Raw genomic sequence first — 11,153 nt, forward strand, 5'->3', positions numbered from 1 at the left:
AAGACTAACAGTTGTTAATAGCACAACTTAATGCATCGATTCATATTTACATAAAGAGTGGCAAAATTCCTACTTTATGTACCATCGTAAATTTTTTTCGTACCAAGGAATAGGCCGTGTTTAAAAGTAATATGTGAAAACAATTTTTTTTTTTAAATTTGTTGTTTTGAATGTTATGTTAAATTTATTCCAGCTTCACTAATAAAAAAACCCAGCTTCAACTCTAGTAACCCAATCATCTTAAAATCCACAGTTTACCAGCCATTGGGTTAGGAAAACAGCCCGGCATTTTTTTAGAGTACACTTTTTGTAATATTACAATATTCTTCTTGTTTATTAACACAACTACTTTCATAGTATAACATTAAAACTTTACTCTTCTAACATTGTGACAGTATTCTTGTTTTTTTTTTTTTTTTTTTTTTGTCCGAACTGTAGCATGTTTTTGTTTTGTTCCTTGGTGGTATCTTGATTGAAATGAATTGCAGCTACGTTATTCGGCTCACTGGACTCATTTTGGCACTGACATTAAGTCTGTTGTGTTGATGACTTATTGTACACTTCAGTCTGCCCGGTTCCTGACGTGGAACCAAAATGACGCGCAGTCCATCTACAAACTAAAAGCAAGCCTGCTCATTCCGAGCAAATGTGCGGATGCGGTGTGAAGCGAACGAGGCGAAGAATCCTTCAAACCAACGACCCCGCAGTTAATAGTAGTCTAACTCCTTTGAAATGCTGCACATTTGTCATCGGATTAGCAACGAATCTCGCCGCCGTTGCTACGACACAACCCGTGGCTCGGCCCCCCCACACAAACTTGCTTAAATAAGGATTATCGATTGATAATAATGGTGATAAACATTGCTCCCGAGCACAGGCGCCGTGAAATCAAGCGGGAAATTACTACCGTTGTTCAAACCGTTTTCGTCGGATTACGGATGAGAAGGAATTGCTTTCCATTGATGTTTTCTCACCACACCGCCTGTCTCCAAATTTGCTTAAATGACCTTTGATACTCACCTACGTGAAGACGCACATCAATAAGCAACACTACATTTCTAGAGCGCTGTATGTGATCCCTAGAGGCAGGCTCGTGCACACATAAATCCCGAGTGGTGCTCCAGCACCAGCCCCTTTACCCTGAATGTGGAAAAAAATGATATTTCTGCTGCAGCATTTGGGGGGAAAAAAAAAAAAAAAATGCCAATCATCAATTCCTCCTTGAGGACTAGTGAGAATTGTGCAGTTTACCTATTTTATTTTACTATTGACTGTGGTGTTAAATATAAACTACTGGTTTGTTATTATTTGTATGAATAATTTTGGCGATCGCATTTGTGGCACCTGCCCACAAAAAAACGTGCCTGCTTCGGGGCTGCCTGCTGTTGGTAACCCCTGTCCTACACCCCGCAGAACAAAGATGTGCGTTTCCTTCTGTGGTCCGTCATTCTTGGAGGGGGAGGGGGGGGGGAGCATCAAGTCGACCCCTTGAGGGCCCAGAATGGATCCAATCGGCCCATCACAAAGCACAATCAGTGGAAGCATCAAATAACCCAAATTGTGATTTTTCCATCCACTTGTAGAGGAATAAAAATCCTTGTCCCTGAAATAATCTGGATTAAGAAGCACTCGAGTACAATCAAGGGACTTGATCAGGAGCGTTCAGTGCTACATACCACTTCATGTCACTCTAGTAATGTGCCGGAAGATCCAGTATAGCTACCCTTGACTCCGTGAGGCGCTTGTGCACTTAATCCACGGCGCTCCTTGGTTGGAAGCCCATCCCCCGGACGGTCGCCACGGCAACCCGGCATCACTCCGCCCTGGGTAAGGTGACGCCTCGGCCCTCCGGGCCCGGGCCCGGTCCCGACTCGTTGGAGGAGCGGCTGCGTTTGAGCAGCCGGTCCACGATGTCGCCGCAGGTCTTGCGGTACTGGTGGCGCAGCAGCGAGTACACGAAGGGGTCGCAAGCCGCCTTGCTGTACGCCAAGCACTTGGACACCGCGCCCCAGTGGGGGCTGATGGGCACCGCCGGGAACAGCTCCACGATCCTGCGGGGCGGGAGACGCAAGCCTGATTGGACGTCCGGGTTATCTCATTCGCAACTAAAAATCGGTATTATAAAATACTTAAAGCGGAAGTCAACCCAAACATATTTTTTAAAGAATTTTTTTCTTATAAATTAAGCAGCAAAATGCACTGATTTTTTAGCCATCTCTGGGGGCGGCCATTTTTATCTTCTGTCGACTAAAAATGACATCACAACTGCTCACAACGACCAATCACGGCTGACCCGTTTTCTGAATCTGAGCCGTGATTGGTCGTTGTGAGCAGCTGTGATGTCATTTTCAGTCGACAGAAGACAAAATGGCCGCCCCCCAGAGATGCCTAAAAACGAGTGCATTAACACTTATTCCACAAACGCAATATTTATCAGAATGCCCGATTTCGACTAGTGGGCTTTCAAAGAACATATTCTTGAAAAAAAAAAAAATGTTTGCACTGACTTCCACTTTAAACACTTACTTAGGCCTACTCCTTACTTTCACACTTATTGCTTAGTTACGCACTTACACATTTGATTCCGTATTTAGACTCATACACTTATTTACACACACTTGCTTACTTTCACACTTACTTGCTCACTTATTTACACTTTCTTAGAACTGCTCACCTTGTGATGACGTAGGGAGCAAAGCAGAGCATGAAGGTGCCGATGAAGGTGCTGATCTTCCTGGTGGCTCGCTGCCGCCGCCGCCTCTGCTCCTCCAGGCAGCGCTGTCGAACACTGCAAAGGGGGAAAAGCAAAAAATTAAAAAGCGCCAGGCCCTATATTTGTCTAATAAATTAAAAGTCGCTGGACAATAGAGCTGCTGCTTCTAAATTGTTCCCATTTTAAAGTGACACAATTACAGTACCTGGTGGAGGTAGTGATGTTAATAATTGTCATTTTTGGATGGAAACATTTGTGGTTTATAGGTGATAAGAATGATAATCCCCCTCCCTCCAGTTTATTATCAGAACCGACTCACAATGTCTGTACACTCTAAAAACAGTTGGGTTATAAATACCACAATTTTGGGTCAAAAATGGACCGAAACACAAATTGGGTCGATTTGACCCACTTTCTTGCATTGTTTTGTACAAAACAGCCCATTTTTGGGACAACCAAGAAAGTTGGGTCAAATTGACCCAAGTTGTGGATTGGTCTTTTTTTGACTCAAAATTGTGTTATTTTTAACCCAACAGTTTTAGAGTGCATGCGCAGATAAAAAAAAAGTGCTGCAAAGGTGATCGTATGTCATATCCAATAGTGACTTGGTTACTCGCATCATTTAGATGAGATGGAAACTCCTCGGTAGAGTTTTTAAAAAAAAAAGGACTGTGGAGCTTCCCTTGGTGGACTTAAGCGGGACAGTCAGCGTTATTTTCATGATACAACCTCCTTGGTTTCGAATAATTGATGAAAATTTCTTGGTAGAGGTGGCAAAACTGATGGCGCACCTCCCTCAAAACGATCAACAAAAACAAAGGCCGTCCGAACACCGTTCAGGAACGATTTTTGTTGTTGTTGTTTTGTTCTACCTGGGGTGGATGTCCACCAGCAGCACCAAAGTTTGCATGGTGATGACGTCGATCCTCCTGCAGTGGAAGCGGGCCACTTTGAGCACTTTGAGGTAAGTGACGCACAGCACGACGAACGACAGCAGGAAAGTGAACGAGTGGAAGAGGACCGTGAAGACGACGAACTGCGTGCGGCCGCTCGCCCGCTCCCTCGGCGCGGCCAGCGTGCAGGCGGCGTACAGCCGGTGGTAGCCCAGCCACGAGAGGCAGGTGGCGGCCGTGGAGAAGCTGATGGAGTGCGCCCAGGTGTAGCCCAGCACCAGGGCGGCGTCCCGGCGGCGCATCTTGGAGTGGTAGCGCAGCGGGAAGACCACGGCGACCCAGCGGTCGATGCTGAGCGCCGCCATGCTCAGCATGGAGTTGCTGGACAGGAAAGTCTCCAGGAAGCCGGCCGCCTGGCACAAGGCGTCGCCGCCGGGCTGCGCTCGGCTCGCCAGGGCGGCCAGCGTCAGCGGCATGTTGGCCACGGTGAGCAACAGGTTGCAGAAGGTCAGGTTGAGGTTGAAGAGCCCCGGAGCCTGCTTGCGGATCTCGGGGCTGTACACGAAGCAGATCAGCACCAGCGCGTTGGAAAGCAGCGACACCACGATGATGACCAGCACCAAGGCGAACACCAACGCCTCCGCGGGGTCCATCGTCAAATCGCGAAAAGACAGACTTTTGGGGTGCTCATGTCCGTGTGGCGGTGATCCTCCGGCGGCCACGCTCGACTCCGTGCACCCCACCCGCCCTCCTCCGGGTGCATGGAGAAGCCCCCTGCTCTCCTTTCCACTACATTGCTTCAAAGACGAGCCGGAGAGAAGGCTTCCCTGCTTTTTTTTTTTTTTTTTTTTTTTTTGGGTGGAGAGTCAAGCAAACGCTGCGTCTAGCGGAGGGCTTTTGTGGTCCTGTGATGCGCTTCTGGAAGCATCACCCTTCCGCACACTGTGTGGGCTTACTCCAGCGAAGACCCTCAGACACAGATGCACACTTTGGCATAGGAGGGTGCAAGCCTGCAAGAATGACACTCCATTAGGAACACCGACTCAAACCTATAGCGTTAGTTTGATAGTCTATTATTGTATGCTTTGAAATACAGAAGTGCTAAATGTGGTACCTAATATAGGCCCCCCCAAAAAACTGCAATGAAAACATTTATAAGATAACTTCCGATCCAAAAACAGGGCATGTATCAAGTTGTCAAGCAAATATCTTGAGACTGAATAGGTGACATAATGATTAAACAACAAATATAAAGTTGAAGCTATTGGATCTTAAAACTAGGTAAAAATGTGCAAAGGTTTTAGTTAAAATTTGTTCTGGTGGTGCTTTATTCTTAAAAGTATAGTTACTCCCCAAAACGAAATAAACAGAATATTTTGAATTGACTGTTCTTGGGCTCCCCTAGTGGTCTTGGGTCTTAAAACATTCATCTCTCAAATCATCTTTCCCCATTGAAAATGAATGAAAATGACCACACCACCCCCCCTCCAAAAATGTGTTCAGTAAAAAAGCACTCTATAATATAGTACCTCATACAACATGCAGTAAAGACATAAATAGAAAAAATGAGACCATCCATGTCCCATTTTTTGCTTCAAATTCAATGGGCATTTTGCTGCTCCTTCTGGTGTGCATGCCTTGGCCACTTGGGGCAGTGTAACAGACGCTCACAATTGCTCAGTGAGCAACAGTAATATTAGTCGTTTTATGCAGAGGATAAATAATATATGCCTGTGAGTATATCCTGTTGACATGTATTGCACCACCGCATGTGTCCAAATACCCATTTTACTTAAAGAGTCATGCTAATTGCATCATTTGATAGAATTAAGCTAAACAGACTGTCATAATATTTGGTTGGTTATACACACGGCGTGTCATTTTCTTTTTTCGATTGAATTTGACAGCAAACTTCCAAGTGGGAGTGACGCTAAATAACACGAAGCCTCTTTCTGCTCCGATTTATCTGCCACGAGGATACGCCGTCATCCGCGTGACATTTTATCTCGCTACATGCCCATACAGCATCTCGCACTATTTGCATTTCAACCCAAGTGGATGCCGCATCCCATGTTTGGTCTCCCGGGACTCCCAATATGCTAATGGCGTCTGCTCCGTTGGGTTGTTAAGACATCTTGCATTTCCCTCCGGGGAGCTGCCGGATGACGCCCCCGCACTTTTGCAAAGCCAACCCCACCCCCCTTGCCACCGGAACACTGTGGACTTTCCTGTTCAAAAGCATGAGCCTCGGCACTGGGAGGGTGGAGAGAATCGGGGTGGCTGGGGTGAGTCTGAGTGGGTGAGGAAGTGGAGAGTTATTGGAGTTGCACTGTCCATGCATGAACGTGGATAGAAAGCTCTAGCACATATCACTTTTTGTATGATATTTTTTTGTTTCATTTATAAATACAAGTACCTAAAATGAAAAAAAAAAAAAAAAAAAAAAAAAAAAAGGTTTATCGGGGTTAGTCAAGTCAATGCATTTCCTTACTGTTCTATGTGCCCCCGCTAGTCTAAACACGGAATTCTGATTATTGCCTTTGTGGAATATGAATGACGCAGCAAAATCCACCCATTTTTAATCCAGATGGCGGCCATTTTGACATGATACCACCCTCTGGTCAACTGAAAATGACATCACGGTGCCTAAGGGCTCCAGCTTGCCAACGTCACATGACCAAATCCAGAAAACCGGTGAGCCGTGAGTGGTCGGGATGTATCACTTCAATGTTCTCCCTATAGGCCCAATTACAGGACTAATTTCCAATTCAGACAGGATTTTAGTGCCATTTTGTCGCACAAATAACAAAGTGAATAACCGAGTAACAAAAAAAAAAAAGCACTATGGTCATTCATCATAAAAAATAACCTTGCTAATGCACTTCTCCCTTTACGTGTAATGCCGCTGTTTTTGAGTCTAATTCCTCCTGTCAGAAGAGTGAACGAGCGCAAGGCTTGACAGCGTGCGAGAGGGCCCGCAGCTCTCCTCCTTTTTGCTGCGACAGCATCCGTTTGAACGGGCTGCCGCTTTCCATCCCACACTTGATTTGCCGCCGACTGACAGGCCCGCGCGCCTACTAGCTGAACGCGAGCCGCGGGCTGCGCTCACCTTTTGTGCGCAGATTTTTCGCACGTTATCTCCGGCTTCCTCTCGAGGAATTTCAACCTACAAGACGTTTACGAAGACTCCTTTTGAAAGGTGTGTAAAATGTCTTGACACGTTTTGGGGGGGCGGGAATGAGGAATGAAAGCGTTGAGACAGCCATGAGCCATCCATAATAAATCAACAGATGCAACTCAACAGTCTATCACAATTTTTGTAAGATTTCTTACCAAAAAAATGCTGTGGTATTCTTGGGGAAAATATGGAAACCTTATTGAAAGAATGTTAAGAGTGATTTGGTGATTATTTGGCATACCACTAGAGGGCGCCTGTGTACGACTCGTGGACTGCGGACTCCATTAAAAAAATATATATATAATAGGGGTACTACAGGAAAATGTATTGTCTTCTTTCATAACAAATGTTATGAAAACAACCCAAATCAAAGCCAATAAAAACGTAATTTAAACATACTGATTTTTTTTTTTAATTCTATGTATTTGATCCCCTTGACTATGAGATGATTCATTTCAAGGGGCTATGCCATCAATAAATACTTTTAAATAAACGTATAATTTTATTTGATTTATTTTCAGCACCAGTGTCCCCCATGTCGCATTTTGCACAATTTTTTTACAAAAATAAAAAAATTAAGACGGCAACTTCCAGTATTGCACCTGAACAGATGATGCTTATTAATTATTACAATAACGACACCAACGACACCTGACACACAGGTTTAATGGTGACGGTTTCAGCAGGACGTTTAGTGGCGTTCGACTCCCACTCCTGCACAGTCGAACGTTTTCAAAACACGGACATGAACTAAAAGGGACTGCGCTTTTTTCTTTCATCAGCTGAGTTTGACTGTAAAGGTCAAAGCGTACAACCTGTTCGCCGCATGTCCACTATGTCCACTTCGCGGCGCTCAAACTTGCCGGCGGCAAATTAACCACCTAGACGATGTTAACACAGGTGCAGCAAGCTTGTGGCTGCGTGCCATTATCATCTCGACATGGGAACCCGTTACTTTCTAAATGTCAATGAACAGATTAAAGGTGAAATAAGTAACCTCTCTTCAATATTCTACTTAAAAAAACATAAGTCAGTAAAACAATTAAATAGAAGTGTGCCTTGGCCTCCAGGGGCAATATAATTATATGAATACTTAACATACTACAAGTAGATCTGATGATGTAACACAGAAATCGACCATAGCAACTAAGCTAAATTCTTATCAGGCCATTTTCACAGAGGATAAAGAATCTACTCCTGTAAGTGCTGGTATAGTGACTACCTGCATTGCTGCACCGTTTGTGTTGAAATACCTGTTGAAATCGCTACATCTATGCTAGTTTCCTAAGCCCGTCTACGTTGTTTTGCCTTATGTGTTAGCACGTAGCTAGCGGGGCTAATGATTAGTTAAATATACACAATGCAAAATTGTCTTTAATGTTTAATTTGTCAAACGTTTAACTTGGAATGGCAAACATCTCCTTGTGAAGTTTTCTGCCACGTCTATAAGTGAAATTTTTGCTCACAACTCAAGAAAAAAAGTGGCTAAGCAATATTGGCTATGATGGTGCGGGTGTGCCTAATGTTGTGGCCGGTGAGGAATCATTGTATTCATATCAGCATCAAGACTGGAGTTATTTAAATAAATAAATTAAAAAAAACATTAATGAGCATGTAGCAGCTTAGTGGTAAATCCATAAAAACGGTTGCCTGGAGATAAGATTCTCCTCATTTTCAATTTGGGCTCCCTTGTTAACCTCAAATAGCAGAAAACATGATCACACGCTCATTTACAGCAATTATAATAAGGCTCCGTTTTGTTTTAAGATACGCGTTTAACAATACTTCTATCTATATATATCTTTTATATGGTGCCTTTACAAATAAGATAAAGCATTTATATATATATATATTTATTCAAAATGCATGACACAATAGTCTGACATATTTTGGCAACAAAAGACAAGGGAAGCTTCAAACCAGCCAAGATAATACAGTAATAAACGAGTCAATGAATTTTTTTCTATAGGATTTAAAAAAACAAAACATACAAATTAATAGTAATATTTGCAACATATAATTGGGTTGGTTGGACTTTTCCGTCAATGTTAGGAAATATACTGAAAGCCCTCCATCTTCCTAAACACTGTAATGGTAAAACTGTATGTGGACAATTTTAGTTCGACTTTCGAGTAGTGTCACGTCACATAACATTGTGTCATTCAATCACTGCTGCCCTCTAGCGAAACATTACAGCATTACCAGGATTAGCATAGAGCACAATGAGACAGCACAATTTAATCTGTGCTGCCCTCGTGCGGCAAAAGTTGTCTGTTTTAAAAAAAAAAAAATCAAATTCGTCTCAAATGCAGTAAAAAGCTTTTATCTGTAGGTGGCTATATATATATATATATATATATATATATATATATATATATATATATATATATATATATATATATATATATATATATATATATACACATATACACACACACACACACACACACACTATAGAATGATGTGACCCCGTACAAGAGTGGTATTAAAAATAGTTGCGTTTTTAAATACTGACAGCTGTTTTTAATATGAAGTAGTAATAGTAAGTAGTAAAGTAAAGTAAGGTAGCAAAGACAATAAAATTAACAATTCTACACAAAAGCTGTATATAGCAATTTTTAAAAGATGAATATGAAATACAAACCATTAAACACGATGCAATGATAAATAAAATATGAATACATATATTCCAAATGATGAATTATGGTGAGTGAAATTGAGTGAAAGCCTGAGTCAATATTTTTTTCTTGTTTTTTTCCCCCCTCTTCCTCAGTCATAAGAACAAGTACTGTATCAAAACCTCAGCTGCAACATCACAGTCTCTTTAATTAGCACACACAGGAAATTACCGAGTGAATGTGCTGATAAGAGGCCGAAAACCCGAAGCGAGCCAGGAGGCTTGACCATCTGATTGTCGTCCACGTTCATCGTTAATATATTTATCAAATTAACGATCGGGAGGGAAAAAAAAGAGACAGAATACCCGATTCATTTGCGGCTGGCTCATTTTTCTGCTAATAACGGCATTGTCCGCTCCAAAGTGGTTTTAGGAAAGAACGATGACGCAGGAACCAGCCACTAGGTTTGGTGAATTTCTATTGTATGAGAGCTCTGAAGTTAAAATAAAATATAGATTTGGAGAAAAAGCAAAGAACGACCCCCCCCCCACATCTGTAGTTTTGTGTTGCTTTCTGTCAAGAGGTCCCATCATCACCGCAAAGTTCTTAAGCAAAATCAAGACTCCAAATAGTCCCCTGGTCTTTTTCTACCACTCTCTCTTTTCTTTTTTTTTTTCACCCCCTCACATGAAAGGCCCCCTGAAAGTGCAGGTGATTGCGACCCGGTGACAATTTCAGGCCATTTGCTTGAGGTGGCCCAGCTGCCGCCCTCCTATTCCACCTCCCTGATCACTCAGGTTTGATTGGGCCAGTTAAGTTCTTTATAGTCCTCGATGTAAAATGAGCGCCCGCTGCTAGGGGGTGGGGGAAGTGGGGGGGGTGGGGGAGGGATCTCTCGTGTTAATAATTTAAGGAGACCAGCGCAAATGAATGGCGCTATTAGCCCACTTTGCCAAATGAGACACTTGGTTTAAAAGGATGGTTTAAAAATGGAAAATGGTGGGTTTAACATAGCGAGTCGCTGAGTGTCGGATACAGAAATCCATACGACTATTATCGCATCAATTACATTCATGTCATACACTCGCTCGCTGCCCACAATCTTAGGTACACCTGCCTGATCTCATGCGGGATGTGAAAAGCTCAAAGCTTTTTTGGCGCTCATCAAGCATGCGTTATCGTTCGTTTATGTACGATATACGAGGGTGTAGCTATTCCGCTAATATCTGAACTCCGCTAAAATGGAAAGTGTCCACATTGAAGCACTTCACGACGCTGGGTGCGCTCCGATTTTGATTCGTTTGTCCAACTCTAACAAATGTAACTTCCAATAGCAAAATGAGCCGCAAAGGTGCCGATTGTGAACAATATGAAAGCACGGCGCTGCTTTTGTCCCGCACCTCTGGCCGCTATCGCCTCTGCTTTAATTTAATATCTATTTATCTCCCTCCATTGTTTGTCTTTTATTGAGGTTGCGCCTGCATCGCGCTATCGGCGCCAATCTCCAAGCCAGAAGTGAGGGTCAGGAGGAGCAGAGTGCCCTCTTGTTTATTGGCTTCCATTCAGCCTCACGCACACCAGCTGATTTGGCTATCTGCTTCTCATATTAAGCTCTTCCACGCCCGTATTTGGGGCCACACGGATATTGTTTGTAAGCACATGGAGATATTTGCGACCGACGGCGAATTAAATATGCTACCCTCGCTTTTGTAATATCCTCTCGGCGGGGCCCCCGTGCAGGATGTGAGAAT

At 43.2% G+C, this 11,153-nt stretch overlaps 1 protein-coding gene across 3 annotated transcripts in view; it reads right to left on the reverse strand.

Annotated features, from left to right (window-relative positions):
• The window catches only part of LOC147129005 (G protein-coupled receptor 26-like), a 28,197-nt gene that overhangs the window by 3,020 nt on the left and 14,024 nt on the right, over window positions 1-11,153 (reverse strand). Inside the window, exons 6-9 of one of the 3 annotated variants that reach the window (XM_086016020.1) lie at window positions 3,735-4,616; window positions 3,586-3,642; window positions 2,675-2,788; window positions 1,724-2,051 (exon numbers count right to left, since the gene is read on the reverse strand). In XM_086016020.1, coding sequence (XP_085872146.1) covers window positions 1,724-2,051; window positions 2,675-2,788; window positions 3,586-3,642; window positions 3,735-4,259 — 1,024 coding nt within the window. In that variant the 5' untranslated portion in view covers window positions 4,260-4,616. Of the gene's footprint in view, window positions 1-1,669; window positions 2,052-2,674; window positions 2,789-3,585; window positions 4,617-11,153 lie in introns of those variants that run through there. The other 2 variants (XR_015082422.1, XM_086016021.1) reach the window with 2 other exon arrangements.

This window comes from Filicampus tigris, chromosome 19 (assembly GCF_054856515.1).
Source record: "Filicampus tigris isolate MCC_2025a chromosome 19, RoL_Ftig_1.0, whole genome shotgun sequence".
Classification (NCBI taxonomy): domain Eukaryota; kingdom Metazoa; phylum Chordata; class Actinopteri; order Syngnathiformes; family Syngnathidae; genus Filicampus; species Filicampus tigris.